Source organism: Centruroides vittatus, unplaced genomic scaffold (genome assembly GCF_030686945.1).
Source record: "Centruroides vittatus isolate TY-2023 unplaced genomic scaffold, ASM3068694v2 contig_436, whole genome shotgun sequence".
NCBI lineage: Eukaryota > Metazoa > Arthropoda > Arachnida > Scorpiones > Buthidae > Centruroides > Centruroides vittatus.
Genome location: NW_027122237.1, coordinates 31373 through 50660, shown reverse-complemented (window position 1 = coordinate 50660; position 19288 = coordinate 31373). Strand labels below are relative to the sequence as shown.

At 29.8% G+C, this 19288-nt stretch overlaps 1 protein-coding gene across 4 annotated transcripts; it reads right to left on the bottom strand.

Annotated features, from left to right (window-relative positions):
• Positions 1–2660: 2660 nt before the first annotated feature.
• On the bottom strand, positions 2661–19057 carry Shmt (serine hydroxymethyl transferase). Of its 4 annotated transcripts, none has more exons than XM_067272290.1 (9): positions 18972–18987; positions 13678–13707; positions 11384–11598; positions 9742–10100; positions 8791–9003; positions 7718–7831; positions 6198–6320; positions 5855–6082; positions 2661–2911 (listed from the first exon to the last, which is right to left on the bottom strand). In XM_067272290.1, exons 3-9 carry the CDS (start codon positions 11593–11595, stop codon positions 2748–2750), a joined length of 1413 nt encoding a protein of 470 aa, XP_067128391.1. In that variant the 5' UTR covers positions 11596–11598; positions 13678–13707; positions 18972–18987; the 3' UTR covers positions 2661–2747. The 4 variants fall into 4 exon arrangements, with proteins under 4 accessions (XP_067128391.1, XP_067128390.1, XP_067128389.1 ...); XM_067272289.1 differs by lacking the exon at positions 18972–18987 and adding an exon at positions 14013–14103; XM_067272288.1 differs by lacking the exon at positions 13678–13707 and having other exon boundaries at positions 18972–19057.
• Between the last annotated feature and the right edge of the window lie 231 nt (positions 19058–19288).

The following is a 19288-nucleotide window of genomic DNA, read 5'->3' as shown; positions in this document are numbered from 1 at the left end:
ATCAGCATCAACTACAGATCACCTTTGGTACAATGAATACAATGATGGCACACTGAAACGTTGATGAGTTGCTACAGTTTATCTTGTTACCATGTTTTCAAGATATACCAAGTGACATTTTTCAGAACAATAATGCAGTCACACAGAGTTAACATTAGCAATCCCTGCAAGATGTCCAAGTACTTCTTGGCCAGCATGATTCCTAGATATATCTCCAATCGAGAAGTTGTGGAAACGATTTCAACTGTTGAATGAATACCTCTGTCAATGCTCTTAAAATAAAGATGAATTATGTCAATACCTCATGGTCAACAGTTCCTCAGGACTTATTCACCTCTGTAAAACAACAAAGCACAAAGTGGCAGAGTTGGAACCTCTGTCACTTCTGGCTAACTATGCACATGTGTAATTCTACGAAAAACACCTTGCTTGTTTAACATGTTGAAATCATCTTAACATTTTAAACACCAAAGCAGTTATAAAATAAAAAAAATAATTACAAATGATTATTATTGTAATTTAGATGATTAGGCTAAAGCTCAGTATAAAAAAAGCTTAAGCAAAAAAGTTTCTTTCTATTTGAATGACAACTAGCAACCTCTCCTTTTTACATCAAACTAAGTGAATATACTCAATGCTATGCCACATTGCCAAATATATCAATTAATATAGCCTATAAATATACAGGCTGAGTTACCCTGTATATTTGGTCACTAGACTTATATATAAAATCTCAAAATTAAAATAAATATACAGACAAGTAGATTGTGAAGTTTCATCTCATTTTAAGCATTCCTTCAAAGTTTTTTCTGTCAAGTAGGATACAACTTATACAACAAATATGAATATTATGGAGTAAGCCAAATAAGGTTTATCAAGCTAAACAAAAATTAGAGGTTCAATTTGAATTATTCAATTAAATGTTCTTTCTTCAGAATTATAAAATAATTGATGATATATTAACTATTACTTAGTAAATAGAAAAAAATTCATAAATACTTTTTTATATCCAAGACAATGTTTACAAAAATTCAGACTTCCATAACTATCAAAAATGAGGAGCTATGGCAAAGTTTCCCAATGGGGTCAATAAAACTTTGCAAATATAAAAAATTTATTTAAAAATATTAAAAATTTTACAATTTTCTGTTTTCAAATAAATGTGGAAGATGCCTTTTAAAAGTTATGTAGGAAGCTTTTATATATAATATAATATTGTTTAATTTATAGTATATAATATTAAAGGGGTTGATGGTAAAAAATTCTTTCTTAAAAGGGATTGATACATGAGAAAGGTTGGGAACCTCTGAGCTACAGGATGAGCAGTCTGACTGAAAGTCCAATATGACTGTTAGTTCAAATCTTTAATCTGAAATAGAAAAATCATCTTTGACCATTTTGTGGCTAAGAGATACTTTTTCTTCGTGCATCACTAATGATGAGGAACGCATAGCCCCGTGGATAGTCACTTCATTCCATTTAACCACATTCCATTAATGCACCCACTTATAATCGAAACATCGAGAACATCGCGAAACAAGTATCGGACAGAAAACACTCGAAAACAGTTTCCAGTTTCTAATTTATACAGCATTTTAAGAAATGATAAAGACATGATTAAAAAAACAGAAAAAGCAGGCATATATAAAATTATATTTGAAAATCAGGAATTAGGAATTAAGGACTATATTGGGGTCACAAGAAGGAATTTAGCTACTAGACTTGAGGACAAATATGACATTAACAAAGGGCACTGCAACACAGTATTATCTTGTATGGCACAAGTAGAGGAATCTGTGGTTAAATGGAATGAAGCAACTATCCACAGGGCTATGCGTTCCCCATCGTTAACGATGCACGAAGAAAAAATCGAAATCTATAAAAGTAAATTAAAGTATGGTCGTATTAACGCCAGAGATGCGGATGGACTAGCTTCCGTGTGGAAATTCTACATAAAAAAAAAAAACTAAAACACAAAAATTCTTAGCCCACACCTACCCTTTTACTTAGAGGCATTTTTTGTGTATTCATTTTATTTTTTATTATTATTTACATTGTTATTGTATTAGTTCATTTAGTATATTTTGTTTATTATTATTTATTTATTAATTTATCAGGTATTTTGTTTTAAATTTAAATGTAAAAGTGTTCGAACGTTCTGTCATTTAAATATTAAGTTAAAATACATTCGAATATCGGTGCATCTGAAGATGGCCTATAGTAGTAAGTCAAAAATGTTAATGTTCATTTAATAAATGTTTCTCAGTATCAGGTATTTAAGGATTCTTTTAATATTTAAAGAGCTGAGTAGGATATCTGATCATTATATTATTATATGCCATTCTATATTCATGGAATTAAGTAGAATATAATTCTAGAATTTTAGTTCTACAATTCTTTGATGTTATACCAAAATAATTTGTTTATTAAGTAATTACAGAGTTTATATATATATATACATATTATATATATATACATATACCATTAGTAAAAGTCAAATTATAATTTCAACCAGACATATAAAAAGTATCCATTAAAATTTGATTAATTACATAATGAAAATATTTGGTGTTTTAGTTAAAATGTATAAAACACAATAACAAATATGTTTTATTAAAACTATTTGATTTGATATGAAAATATTCAAATAAAACACACAATTTTAATTTGAAATGTAAATGAATTATATTAAAAAATTGGATCCAAACGTCGATAGGTGATTTTCATGTATGGAATGTGAAAAAGAATTAGAAATCTTCATAGCCAGGAAGAGGAAATTTCATTGCAAAATTCTCAACTTCTTCTCTTAACACTTTCAATTTCTCTTGAAATTTATTTTCCTCGAGTTTTGCTTTAAATTCTTTCAGCGTAGGACCACTTGCGGCTTTTACTTCGACAGCTATATTTAAACCTAAATAAATGATCAATGTTAAATTTTGTATGGCAATTACTATAAAATAACAATTATAATATATTTTATTAAACTAATAAATAATCTATTTTTTTTACTTAGGGAAATGAGAATTAAATTTGTATATCAAATATTCAAAAATCAACTTTTGCAAGAAAAAATGTATTATATTTGCTTTTTCAATTTTTCATTGTCAAAAATACTTATCAGATTAGAATCAGTGCCATTTGTAAGAAATTACAGAGCAAATCATATCAATTACTGAGCAAGCATTTACAATATATTTTAATGTGAGAATTTAGAATAAAGTCTGCATGTATAACAAAATGGATTTTCTGGATTGTTCAACCCAATGGAAGACTTAAAACGTAGTCACAATCACAACAATAAATGGCTGAAATGATAGATACTTAACCCAAACACACATATATAAACAAGCAAATTTATTTTAGACATTAAATACTATTATTAAATTTAATATGAGACTGCAGTATTGTCTATCTCTAGTTTTAATTTATAAGAACAATCAAATGAAAAATTGTCGAATTATAGCCATAAAAAATCCAGGGATTTTTTGGCTTGTATATTAATCAGAATTTTGTGCTAGTAGATAAGCAAAGGCATGCAACATCATTCATTTTGCATCTTTTCATCATTCAGGAGAATGGATAACAACAAATTTGCAGGGTAAGAAAGAAAGTTACTTAACACCCCTGCTACAGAATATAGAATGCACCCAAAGTTAATTCGTGTTGGGAACATATTAGACCAAAGGCGAAACAGATTGTTGTGTTGCACACACAGCCGCCATCCATATGGCCATGAGTCAAGATGGCAGCCATATTGAATGCAACTCTGAAACTGTAAATGGGTAAGGGGCCATGTGACTAGTGTTGCCACCAGGCCGGTTTTTAAATTCATGGTCTGGATTAATTATTAATTTGTCCGGTTTTTGTAGAAATTGTGATAAAACAAATTAAATTTATAAAAATATTTGCGGTATTTTATTTTAACGGTTAAAGGCTAACTTCACACCACCACCCAAAGTTATCTCCATCTTATCCCTAGGATGAATGACAGAAAATGTACTTTTAAAATTCTAACTTGCAAATATCTCTGGCAAATATTAGGTTTGTTCCAACACAAGTCCCTAACTGGTTTAAAACTGGCATGCGCATTGTTCAGTTCCTGGATGTATAATGACATTGCGCATGCCTCGTACGGTTTCAAATTCAAACCAGTTAGGGGCTTGTGTTAGAACAGACCTATTGTAAAGCAAATGTGACAGTTTCAGTTTAAAAGCTTATAATTTCTATTTTAATTATTTAATATGACAACTCGAGAAATTGAAAGGCCAAAAAAAGAGGAAGCAAACTTGTAAATTTAATAAAGATTGGCTGATACAAAATGAATTTCAAAAATGGTTATGACCTATTTGAGACAGTGTTGCCAATTTTTATAAATTGCTGACTGTGTCCTGGTCAGCAATTTTGAAAAGGTGGCAACACTACATGTGACTCATCACTTAGGATCAGAATTTCACAAGGAATTGATTGCTGAAAGATTTTATTGACCTACCTCAAACAGTTACAGAGTTATGCATGTTACATGATGTGCTCAATGTATACTCTTTGGGTACATTCTATATTCTGTAGCAGGGATGTTAAATAACTTTCTTTCCCAAGCTGTATAATGCTACAATATGCATCAACTATATAAACAACAAAATGCAGAATGATTAGCTTTATACAGGATGATCAAGACCGTGTGTTTTAGGAATCAATTTTATTTTGTGTGAAAATATAGCAGGTAGTAAAAACAAATTTGTAATCTGGTTTTTAAGAAAAGTAAAATCAAATTATAGTATTACAACATATGTTCAAAAATGGCCTTCTTGTTCTGAAGTGCAAATTCAAGCTGTTTTTATCATGTTTGATGCTGCCTTGTGAAGCATACAAAATCACCACTATAATGTTCATCTATTGTATGTGGATTATTTTTAAACATAGCTCTTTTCAGATACTCTGAAGAAAATATCTTGGGGTGACAAATCTGGCAATTGTGAGGGCAACAATCCTTTAGCAATAAGACAATTCTTATCAATTTTCACAAGAACTCAAAATCTGGATGTTTCTGATGAAATTCATCTGCAACATGTGTATAAGAGTGACTGGTGAAATAATGCTCAACAATGAAAATCCGAATAACCCGACTTCCGGTTTGCACCGAAAGTTTGTATATAGTTAATTGCGGCCTTCTGCTCCTAAGCTTTCCACATCTGGTCTTGACTTTCATCTAACACAGTTCTCGAGATTAAGGAAAGACAGAGACAGTGGAAATTTTTAGGTCTACAAGTTTGTCAAATTGTAACCCAATAATATTCTGTAAGATATTAAATTGTAGATATTATTTAAGTTGTAAACATATTAACTTTAATTTTTTAAAGTAAGTGTAAGAAATACCAATAAACTTTTAAAATGCACATATACACACACTGTGTTCATGATTCATACATTTTGGGTTGTGTTCTTGGAATGCATGTTTAAACACAGATTTGTAGAAAATAAGACAAATCATTCAATAACAGTATATTAAAATTTAGAATTTGTTTTGTAAATGCTACAGTGGTCATCAATATATAGCAATTTAAGTTGATAAATATATATATATATATATTGTATATGGAAAAATTTTCACATAAAAATTCTGTTTAAATTTAGTAGTATAGTACAATTAAAAAATATAACCTGTAAATATTATTCAAAGCTTTTTTTACAGTATGAACATAAAACATGTTACTTTAATCTTTATGCATATAAGAAAGAATATATATTATTTATATTATACGATATATATTATCTTAAACTGTGCAATATAAGACAATGTAAATCATGATCAAACTGTATATATAAAAATCTTTAAAATGATATAAATTTAATTTACCTCTATCAATGAAATCAACCACTTGTTCAATATCAGATTCGTTTAAGCCTCTAGTGGTAAGAGCAGGTGTTCCCAATCTAATTCCACTGGGATTAAAAGCATTCTTATCCCCAGGTACAGTATTTTTATTGCAAGCAATGGATATGTCTTCCAAAACTCTTTCTGCACGTGAACCATTTATTCCCTTTGATCGAAGATCAACCCAAACTATATGATTATCTGTGCCACCTAAAATACAATAAAATTGTTACTTTTATATTTTAGAAGTAAATAAGATTTATATTGATGTTATCTTGCTTTTGAGTTTTTATTTGTAATTATTTTTTACTAAATAAAAATGTACCTGAGATGCATTTGTAGCCTTTTTCTTGTAAAAGTCGAGCAAGTGTTTTTGCATTTGCTACAACTTGTTTCTGATAAGAATAGAATTCGGGCATCCGAACTTGTTTGAGAGCAGTAGCAATACCTGAAAGCAGAATTAAAATTTTAAAAATTAAATAAGAAATTCTTTTATATAAGTTAAGGTCCCCAAACTTTTTGAATGTTGAACCCTTCAAGGATTCCTCGACCTTTTATCAATCCCCTCTTTTATTGCTAATAATAATAACCAACTTCTGAAGATTATACAGACTTTCCTCAGGATACCTAGATAAAATTTAGCATTGAAAAAAGAGCTTTAAGGGGATCCCATCAAACTTGACAGCAGAGATTACATAACCACAAAGGAAGGAGAAACCTATAGATATCTGGGGTTTCACCAAGTCAAACTAATTGAACACAAAACAATAAAAACAGAACTTACGAAATCACTACACTATACATTTATGCAGGCTGATGATGATTATATACCATTAAACCTAAGAACACCCAAAGTACAAAGAACAAATGATCCTGTGAACACAAAACAGTAAACATGGATGGTAAAACACTCCACAGCAGATACCCAACTGATCTTGCACATGTTGATAAAGCAGCATCAAACCATTGGCTGAGAGATGGGAATCTCTATGGGCTTTATGAGTGCAATACAGGACCAAGTCATTAGTACAGGAAGGGAAGCACATAATCAAAGTTACCATGGATGACACATACAGGAAATGTCATGCTGTACAAGAAACTATAGCATATCAAGTAGCTATAAAAACCTGTCCAAACAGACTATTTATACAGACATAACCAGGTAGCTAGAATAATTCACCAGTATATAGCAAAGACATATTTACTAGCCACTATAAAAATACCATATTATAAATATATTCCAAATACTGAAATATCTGCAGAAACCAGGTTAGTAGGAATTTCAAGAAGGAAACAGAAAAACTAATGATTGTGAAATAAATGTCTATTATAAGGATGTGCTAAAAATTCAAGAAATGACAAATTTCAGCACACAACTATATATATATATATATATATATATATATATATAAAAATCATGGTTAATTCTGAGCTTGTGAGGGCTGCTCCTGCCTGGAACGATAATTTCATGGCACTCCTCAATTGGGAACAAAATGAATATAGACAGCATTATAGTAAGTATATTATCATATTTTCACGCTTATAATCCACAGGTTATCTGTGTTTGAAATGCACTTTGAAAATGAGTGCAGGTTGTACAATAAGGCAGGCAATATGCCAATTTCAATTCAATTATAAACTTGTCTAAAGCTACTAAGAGTAGTAATGAATATCAAGTATTCAAGTACCTGTTTTGAAGATTATGTATGTACCTGAAAAAAATCATAAAGATGCACTATGTTAAATAAATAAAATTCTATTTATAAATGCAAACAACATAAAAGATACTTTATGCAATTACAATTTTATATTTAGATTATTAAATACATTAAAATAAAAATTTACCAGCAATAGTATTGTTGTGTGGTCCGCCTTGCAGTCCAGGAAATACAGCTTGATTAATTTTTTCTTCCAAATTATACATTTCTTTTTCACCAAGTTTATTTACAGACCGAACACCTTCACAAAAGAAAAAATATTATTTAATTATCAAAAAGCTATTATTTTCACTTTACATCAAATATTATACAAATATATAATGTCATTTTTAGTAGTTACAGGTCCAATAGTTACATTTCCAATCTTGTACAAAAGATATTTACATTATTGAAAATTTTTGCCCTGAAGTATTCCTGAATACACGTTAGATATAATAAAATAAAAGTATTTAAAAATTATCTGGTTTTAACTGAATTTTAACACTTACAATAAGATAAAATACAATGTACTAATTTTCTTCTCATTATATCTATTTGTTTACGATCCATCTCACTATGAGATGCTCAATTATTTTTTCACTGTTGCCTCAATTGTTTAACTTATGTAAGTGATTCTGAACATTGGCACATACCTAAAAACATTTGTAATTCCAAATAAAACGAAATGTTTGATTTGGTTTATACATCTAATAAAGTAGTTATTCCGGATTTATTTTTTATATGGCAACTGTGATATTTAAAATACTGATTTATATTTATTTTTTAAATTTTAAGAATTTCTTAATTTACTTATTATTGTCCTTACTTGAATTTTTTAATAAAACATACTTTCTTAAATTTTACCAATGTACAGAATGATTAACTTAACATTGTTTATGCAATGTTAAGTTAATCATTCAATATTATATTTGAAATATCAAAATAATTGCTGCATAGTTTTGCAAGAAAAAATTCACTATCATTCTAAAAATTAAGCATGGCATTCTATAAACTTTCATAATTTCATAATTTTTTGATGAAGTATTTCACAGATCGAGAATAATACACGTTTTGTGTGTTCTCCTCGATCCTCGATTTGTCAATCTGTAAATGTAATGTATCGGTAAATTAATAAATATAATAAAATAGTTAATTATCAATATAAATTGAAATAATGAATAAACTGAAAGGAATTGTGACTTATCATATTATTGAATTTACCTTTTCTGTAAAATATTATTCCTGCTCTTGGTCCACGTAATGTTTTGTGCGTTGTCGTCGTCACAACGTCACAATATTCAAACGGACTGGGTGCCAACTTTGTGGCTACCAGACCGCTAACGTGAGCCATGTCGGCCATGAGATAAGCACCGACTTCATCTGCTATTTTTCTAAATCGCTTATAATCTAAATCTCGAGGATAACAGCTTACTCCTATAGAATTAAATATACATTGTTAATATCAAAAATTAAGTGCGATACTTGAAATAAAGTTTTATTATTGAGCATAAAACTAAAAATATTTACAAAGTATCACATATAATAAAATTTAAGCTAAAATTTTTTAAATGAATTTAATTCTTTTCTAAAAGTTATATAGAAATAAATATATTCCCAAAAACAGAATTTGTAATAAACTAGCCATTAGATATATATAATATTTTGAAATGCATGTTATCTCAAATCATAAACAATGGATGTACATCATGCATTTATCATTAAGTCAGACTAAATTAAATAAACTAAAGCATACAGGTGGCTAGTCAAATAGCTAAGACAGCAGCATAAGACTACAATTACTCTGCAAGCCCAACTCTGATTTAAATACAGGTTGAAACCTCAAAAGTTTAAGAGATCATGCTACCCTATTTCAAGCCCTATCCTCATCACATTTCCATTATGGGTCAGGATAAGCTCATGACAGGTATGAAAAATGATAAAAAAAAGCATAAATATAGAATATAATCTTTATGTTACAGCTTTATTACTATCAAAACTACTTTCATTTACCTTATATCAAATTGAATTAATAAAATAATTTATTTTAGTAAAATGCATGAATAACTAAAACATACAGACTCATTAGATAGACTTAATTAGGAAAAAGACTTATACAATAAACTGTAAAAATAGTAAATATACTTATCTGTTTTTGCAATAGCAATAACATACCTGCAATAATTAATTTTGGCTTAAAGAGTTTTGAATTTAATTGTAATTTGTCATAATCAATCAGACCGGTTGCCGGATCGACTTTATACGGCATCGATTCAAAAAAAATCGAAGTGGCAGATATACGTTTCTTTTCGGTCATATAGCCGTGCGTTAAATGACCGCCATCCGGAAGATCTAATCCCATAATTCTTCCGTGAGGTTCGACAATTCCGGTATAGACGGCAAAGTTTGCAGGCGACCCCGAATACGGCTGAACGTTAACTCCCCATAACGACGGATCTAGATCAAAGGCTTCGAGAGCTCTTTTCTGACACAATCTTTCTACTTCATCAATAAACTCATTTCCACCGTAATACCTGAAATAAACAATTACAACAAAAATATAACTGTGAATTTGAATTTTCCAAAACTGACTTGTGCAAATACCACAGAACAGAAAAATAATATATCAATGAAAACATTTCTGGAAATATACACCATAATATATTAAAATAGAAAAATATTATTTTAATTTTTAAAATTTTACTGACTATTAATGAATCTGAATTTCCTACTGACTAATACTGGAAACAGTAAATTTTATAATATGATTGTAAAATAATTTTTTTTATAAATATTCGGACTAACATTATTTCCTCGATGCTAAGACATACCATAAACTTGGAATCTAATTTTAAGATGGTTTTGTAGAGAAAAAGTTTAAAAATGGTCGATTCTGTTAAGTTTTATTAAGTAACAAACCACCCTGCTGCCCCACAATTGAGGGGGTGAGGATCGGGGCCCAATATATCTGGAGCGAACTGCTCACAAAACTTCCTAGGATTGCTTGCTCAGATTCAATTCTGGGGTCCCAATGAGTAAGCAGACACTGCCTCAGCCATTTGGCTGTCTCATTATCATCATCAAAGGAAGGAAAAATAATGTTTCCAAGTTTGTTTGTAGATTTTCTTCCACTCTTCACTTTTTTCAAATTGGTATTTTTTCACAATGTGTTCAGAATTTATTATTCTGAAAGTTGGCAATCTTAGATCCAGGTTTAAGTCTGGACCTGATTCAGAAATTTTTAGAGTGGATTGATCCAATCTGCTCGGGCCCCAAACCTTAAGCATCGAAGGCCTGGATTAATCCATGACGAATATAATCAAAAGCCTTCTTAGTGCCCACAGACAGAAAAACTAAAGAAAACTTATTATAGAAAAAGAAAATGATCAATTTTTTGGAACTAAAAAATTATAAATTAGATGATTAGAATATTTTTGGATTTAAACTAACCACCTTCAAGAATCTAACTAGAAAAAGAACAATTGAGGGAATTCAAAGTTTATTCTTCAATTTATACTTCTAAGAGTAATGAATATGAAAAAGTTTAAGTAAACAAATTTATTTTTTTGTACAAAAAGATATTTTGATCAAATTAAATGAGTGAGAAATTTTCTTGAGAAAGATCTGTAAATATCAAAAATATATTAATGTTTTTTTATATTCTAAAATTAAGCAGGATAACATAAAATAAAGGATCTAAAGCAAACTGTAATTAAAATATATATGAGATAATTGTAGTCAATGTTATTTCTAAGACTGTTTTATGATAAACTGTAAATTATAAATAAGTTTAAATGAAAAAACTTCCGATATTTACCGAAAACCGGGATAACCTTCGGAATATTTGTTATGCAAACAAGTACTGAGAGAATGAAGGACGGCTCTACTGGTAAAGTTTTCGGATGCAATCATCTCTAAGCCTCTCGTTTGCCTTTTCTTCTCCTTCTGGATAATTTCGAACAATTCTGGATCACATTCATCTAATGTTTGGTTCAAATAACCAATTTCAGGCTTTATATCTGTGGCCATTTTCTGTAAATATGTAATTTTATATAAAACAAATTATAAATTATAATAAATTGCATGTAATATATTTTTTAGTTATCTTATCATATTAAAATATAAAAATCGTATTCTAATCAATATAATAAATCAATAGGATCCACTAAAAAGAGAAAATCAACATCACTTCAATTTAATGGATCACCATTTAATACATCCTGAATAAAATAATCTAACTTGGAATGTTAAATTATCACTGAATTAGATAATATAAAATGGATGCTCTTACATTTCTGTAGCAGTCTGACAGAGAGAGCTTCAAAAGTCTGTTTAAGAAAAATATGAAAATGAATAGAAAAAACTTCATGTTTTAAAATAAATTTACTATCAATTTATCTTTATCAATTTAAAAACCAAATAGATAACATCAAGTTAATACTGCAGTGTGTAAAATTTTTTGTTAAATTATTGTTAGTTATTAACTAACAATAATTTGAAAAATATTCGAAATCTTTCTTGTTTGCATCGATTGGTTTTATAGTTTTTCAAATACATTTTCTCAATTATCAAATACAAAAGAAATTTGTTATATTTCATGTGCCCTATAATCCAAAATGTCCAGTAATCTAGCACCCTTTGAAAAGTAGCTGATAATCCAGAATTATCTAATGATAATCTGGAACGCTAGTATTCTGTAAACTAAAATTTGTTTGGCTACGTTACACATTAAAGACCCGGACAAAAATAAAGGAAAAGATGTGGGTGCCGTCAAACACATTGTTACATGTCAGGTCAAAAGAAGTTGGTGAAAACTTCTTTTACCATCAAACTTAAATCATCATCTAATATTTGCAGTTACTACTCCCTTGTTTCAGTTTTAGATTCAAATCTGAAGATGGCCTATAAAAATGTGTTGAAAGCATTTGTAAAAGCAGTTTAATAAATAATTTTTCTCAGCAAACATTAGATGCTGTAGTATGATTGTTATATCTTTTTGCTTATATCTTTAGAATTTGTGTTTACTTTGTCATTTTATGTATATATATATATATAATACAAAAATGCACAATATATAGCTATACACCAACCAAAGCCAAATATAATCGGGCGAGAAATGGCTATAATACTAATAAATTATTAGTATTGTAGCCATTTCTCGCCCGATTATATTCGGCTTTGGTCGGCGTGTAGCTTTACACGTTTCGGGCATAGTAAAGATGTTTGATTATTTATATACGTACAATATATAATAAAACCATTCTAAATAGTTTTCTGTTTGACTTTACTTAAAGCTTATTCAAGACTTCTTGTTATATTTTTACTTATTTTAATCTTTAATTAGCTAATCAAATTTAAACAGAAAGGAAACTGTTATTTTATAACAGATGAATTACTTAAAAATATATTCTTCATATTAATTTATTTAAAGTTTTTCAAAAATAAGTTTTTACTTCACATTTGGTTTATGGTTACCTTAACACCTAAACAACAACATATTTACAGATCAGTTAATTTTAATGAGAAGTTTGAAAACCCAGATGGTCTCAAACTTTTTACCGGACTGTATAATGTTCACAGTTTATATTAATTAATCTCTTAAGTAGAGATTTAGTTCATTCAATCGTTTCTGTAAGTTAGATTATCGGTTAGTTATTTCAAAAGCACAAAATAAGTCTCCCAGCGAAGGGACGAAAGAATATACTATTTACAGCCGTTATCGATTTATACAGTTCTCATAAAGTGGCATATTTATCAATAACTAATAATTAATATATTCACAAAAGACAATATCTTTTATACGCAGGTAGATATAATAAATAATTCCCAATGTTCTCTCTTTAATTACATTCTAACAAGCTAAAATCAACAGGGTGATTTTAAGTTTTAAATCAATTCGACGCGATTTACTTTTTACGACGGAGAGTTTCTAATAATCAAATTTACCGTTTGAATTTTATTCTTAAACCAACATAACTTAAGATTTTTGGTAATATGGGTATAAATATTTAAAAAGATTGCTTTTTACATTTGAAAACACAAAATATAATAATGTTAGTTACTATGAAACTGTAAACCAAATTGATCAAAACTTAAAATAGTTCAAAATACCTTTTATTCCACAATATTTCTGTAATTAAACTGGAACAAAAGTGAAATTAATCATCTTAACCAATTAACTCATTTTGCTACTTACATTTTTTAAGCCATTTCATTTGTTTATACGGTTTAGTTTTATCTTTTATTAATTATGAAATATATAGTCTATAAAGTTCAGAATTTTAATTACAAAACTAAAAAGAAATTTAATTTTTACTTCGCTATAACTGTAAACTCTTTAGTTCCGTTCTAACCCACTCCGTAATAACCTTGAAAAGTGATAATCGTAAACATTAAAAAGATGTCGCGTGATTCTTTTATAATAAACATATTTAGGACATAAATACCTTTCAATTCAGCATAATAAGCAATTGTGTAACCGATAAAAATACCACGTGGTCACCGTTAACGCGTAAAAGTTGTCGTTTACACTTTTCAAAACTTTTCGTACTCGTGTTAGCCAATGAAATAACCAATCAAAAAAATTTAGAGCATGCGCAAAATTAGGACATAGACACCTGCTAGCATTGGAAAAAAGATTACCCATAAATTACGAGAATACCTCGTTGGGTACTAATGGATTTGTCTACGGATGGAGTATTTACAGTATATAAAATGTGGTAGAATCTTTTGTGCAGTCAGTGACTACAGGTATATGTACTGTATAATTTACAGTATAGTGGGTGATCGGTTAACGAACACTTTCTCGAAAGATTTTTATGTTCGGACAACGAACACCTCACAGATCAAACACAAGTAAAAGCGACGTAAAAACATGAATACCGATTGGTCTTCCCTCGTCTTCGGGTAACAATTCGAAACTTTTCGGAGTGCGGGAGACGTCGACATCGATTCTCAACCCGTTATATAATGATCGGATAGTATTCCTCCAACTTTGAGACACTTCTTTTATAGTGTTCGCGAGATGTCGGGCGGGCACTGGTTAATTTTGCCTGCATTTTTTAATTCTTAATTATATATATTTTTTAATTAATTGTAACTCTTTTTTTTTTTGTTTTTGCAACATAACTACAGAGACGGCCGGATGGCCGAGCGGTAAAGGTGGCAGCCTACCGCTCTGGGGGACCCGGGATCGAATCCGAACGGGTCGAATAATCCCAGGAATTTTTCGGGGGGTGGTCCGTTCGGATACGTCGGGCCCCGTCCCTCACCACCCGGTCGCCCCATTGTGGGCCTGGCCGAACCCATAATGGGCCTACTAAAAGAGGCCCTCTTAGTGCCCACAGGGCGAAAAGAGTTAAAAAGAAAAAAAAAAAAAAAAAAAAACATAACTACAGAAATTGTTTTAGTGTTGTTTTGCACAAAAGATAATCAAATCTCAATTTATTTTAATTTTTTTGTAATTTCGTTAATTTTTGTTTTATAATTTTGTCTGTTTTCTAAAAAAAAATTTTAAATTTTAATTTTGAGTGAGTTAAGATTAATTGAATTATCGGGCTAACTAGTATTGAACTATTTAAAAATAACAATAACATTTTACTGAAAGTAATTTATATCAATTTTAGCACGTTACATTTTTACTATAGTGCTTAGTGTTTTACATTGCTTACCGCAACTGCATAATTGGGAAGCTATTGTGTATAACTTCTCGAAGGTTTCATCTGAAATGTTTACGTATTTGAGTGCACATTTACAGTGTTCATTTTAGTTTTTATGTAACCCCACGAGAAAAAACTCACGTTTATCAGATTCATCAAAGACATAGTACATCACCTAAACGAGAAAATGCCCGCTACGAAAACAAACAGCAAAGAGCAACCATGTTAAAGGCCATAACATTGTCTTATTGAAACTAAAAGTTATAAAGATTTGGGGCTAGAAATTTATTGATTACAGCATCGTTCCGATAATAACGTTCCGATATAACTAATGGCTAGTCCATTTTCATTCTCAAAGAAGCGGGTTTTTTTTAAATTTTGCCTCGAGGGCACGAATAAGATAATGGTCCGTTTAATTACTATTGTTGTGGGTTCGGCCAGGCCCTCGATTGGGTAGCCGGTGGTAAAGGATGGACCCCCGAAAAATTCTTGGAGGTTTTTCACCTGTCCAGATTCGACTCAAAACGGCAGGCTATCACCATAATTGCTCAACCATCCGGCCAACCCAAGATGGTGATGATGAAAAATGCTCTCTTAATGCTCGCAGGCGGTGGCGTTCTCGGGATTTAGTTTTGGGGAGCCGAGTTGAACGGATAAAAAAAAAATTTAATGCAAATTTAATAAAATTCCCACTTCGTGTGACTGCTAATTCGTAAGTAATATTGAAATAGAAGACACGACACAATATAAATTTTAAAAAATGAATTTTAATTGAATATAGATTTTTAGAAAATTTTCTAGTGTTTGTTTTCCTTTTTCTTTGGCGGGTTCCAGGGTCGCTTGGTTCCTCTCTGGGTGCACCACTGCTCACGGGATAAGAACAAAATTATAACCTAGCATAAAAGTATGCAACTAAAATTTTAAAATGTTTTACTAAGATATGTATGCTGAATTAACACAACCTATTATACAACGCGTGACCTTGTAAGATTCCTCTAAACGTAAAGCGGCCCTAATAATTTATTTAAAAAAAAAAAAAAAAAAAAAACAATTTAACTATCTCTTTGCAATAATATTTATGCAGGGGTGAATTCTGACCAAAATTTTTGGGCATGCTGAAAGTTATAATAAGAATAACAGGCCTATCTCGAGCACTAAACAATAGGCAGAAACGTTATTTGGTGTGAATAAAAAAGTATGGACTATTATAAAGCCCATTATATCTACACGAGTTTAGTGCACTTGATCTTGGTAAGTTGTTGCAAAAATAACTTCTGTGTGCCCATAGAATTGCGTACAAGGCTATAGCCTAGTCAACCTGTTCGGTAATCAGGCACTGATAAGGCGTCTAAGTTGGTAAAAACGAACACAGCTCTGAAAGCTCTCTCACCTATGATATCAAGCTATTCTGTATGTAAAGCATTGAACGCATTAAACTCTACTGATTAAATGCCTTTGATAATGGTTTATCTTCTAGTCTCGCACCCATCCGGTTCACTCAGCATTCACGCGCGTGGCGCCACATTTTCCCTATCGGTGAGTATTGCACTATTCTTGTATTGCCAACAACTCTCACGTGATCTGAAAAGTGTACTTCTCAGACACGGAAGAGATACGCCATCATACCTAGTGCTGCTTTTGATAAAAATACTTAAGTTTGAATTATCCTATATATTGAAAATTAAAATAATATATTCTAATCTAACAATTGGTTATAAATAATTAATTAATGCTCCAGTTGTAATAAAATACGAAAACTAATGTTATATAGTAACACTGTTATAATTACTTTCTACAGGTTATAAACACGTAAAAATAATTACATTAAAACAAATCATAATTATTTTAATATAATTTTAACTAATTAAATTGTGTTTTATTGTCACCATTTTATGTAACATGTAATATAAAAATAATATTTCATAGTTATTAAATCATTGTATTGCATTTTCAGATTTTAAATAATGATAATGCTTTATAAATTTTAATTTGTCACTTTTTACGTAAAAACTGGCGTAATTTTTTAAAAGTAATATATAAAATATAGGTCATCTAACAATATCTTTGTGTCTTATCTAGGAAGGTGTGTCTTTATTAAGTGACTGATATTGATAATCATTTATAATGACGACAAACGACTCGTTATCTAAAATTACAAATGATTATGCTTTAGCCACGGTCATTTCTTTAATGACATTGGAATAAAATGGAATTTTACTGTGAAGAACAGTATATTTTATTGAAATATAGACTTCACTTCCAGCCTCATTTAATTCACTTCATTAAATTTTAAATAATGTCAATCATTGTTACGTATAGAAATATTATTTTCTATTCCTCTCTCTCTTAAGTAGCCTATATGCAGTCTCATATGGCATCCTTTTGCATCATGTCCACGTCATGTACTGTTTATCTCTTACATCTTATTTGAAGTTATTGGGCATAGGTTATCTCATACAGTGATAAATATGAAGGACGTTTCCTTCATATTAACATTCACGTTATTGTTGTATGAGGGAAATAGCCTTTATATAGTGAAAACAATCAAACGGGGTATTTTAGTTACGTAATGGTTAAAATTTAGTTTCCTAATCTTTGAATTCATTCTGAATTGAAGCTGATTTTAAAATTTTTTTCGGGTTTTCTTCACGTGTCTAACACCTAAAATATAGACTAGTGTCGCTTAGAAAGTCCCCTCGGAAGGATCCCACTTGGCAGGTCTGTGTTACATTGCCTTATTTATCAAACCAAACCATTTTTAAATATACAAGAAAATATAAATAAAAATAATTAATTGTTTTTATTAATATATTCTAAAACCAAGTCATAATTACTTAAAGTAATTTCAAATATTGAAAGTTGAGCGCAAACGATAGAATAAAAATATGGATAAATGCTATTTTATTTATTGGATAATTCTATAAATCAGACGAGATTATCCCATAATATCACAAAATTCTTTTTGGCATTATTCACGAATAAGAATCACAGCCTAAAGAATTATGGAAACTGTAATGGTTGAGCTCTATTGCAGGGGTGCTCAAAAATTGGTTTATAGACATAAAGATAAAAACTTGTTTGACGTACGAAGCATCAAGGTATAAATGAGTTTAAGTTTGCCTCTTAATGAAGAAAGACCCTACTCACAATAAGGTCAATCCGATAGAAAGGGATGGAGGAAAATGCCCTGATCCAAATTATGGAGTGCCAATGAAATCTCGCCTTGATATGGAGCTTCGAGTCCAGAATATTTAAAGTCGTTTTTCACGGATACACGAAATATGGACAGTTAGATTTAGATTTTTAGCTGTAAGTCGTGTGAACAAGAGACTTTTCCCCTCTACTAGTTAGTAATAACTTTAAAAGCATACTCGTAGCATGAAGCTCTAAGCAAAGTGTATACATTTTTTACTGTGTGTGTAAATTCGGTCTCGATTGGATTTTCGAGTTGAGGAACCTTAAATATATTACACATTACGAAGAAAGTAAAAATACAACATTAAGATATAAATTTCAGTAATAAAATGTTATATAGTAAAACGTTTTAATTGTTAACTACTTCATGGATTAATTTTATAATATATAATACTCTGTAACAAAAAGAATGGCAAACACATAAATGCTAATTCCCTATATGAAATGTTTTCATTCATAAATAATACATCCCAAATTTTAAATTATATAATGATTAGTGGAAAAATTCTAAACTATAATATAATTTAAAGAGAAAAAATATTTAAATTTTACCTTATGAATTCTCCTTTAATCGAATTTATAAAATGAAAGAGATATAAAATTTCTTAAGCACAATTTATCTGCAAAATGATTATTTTATCAGTCATGTGATATTTTTATAAACTTAGAAACTGCTTACAGACGTATTAAAGTGATAAATTCAACTCTAAAATATTCATCTGAATGTATTTTTTAGATAGTAAAATTTTTTAAATGGAATACGAATGCTTACAATTAATTTTGGCTCTGTAAGCGCCAATCTTTCTTCTTTTTTTAATGTTTATCATGGAGTATGCCAGATCCACAATGTAGGAGTAAGATTAATGACA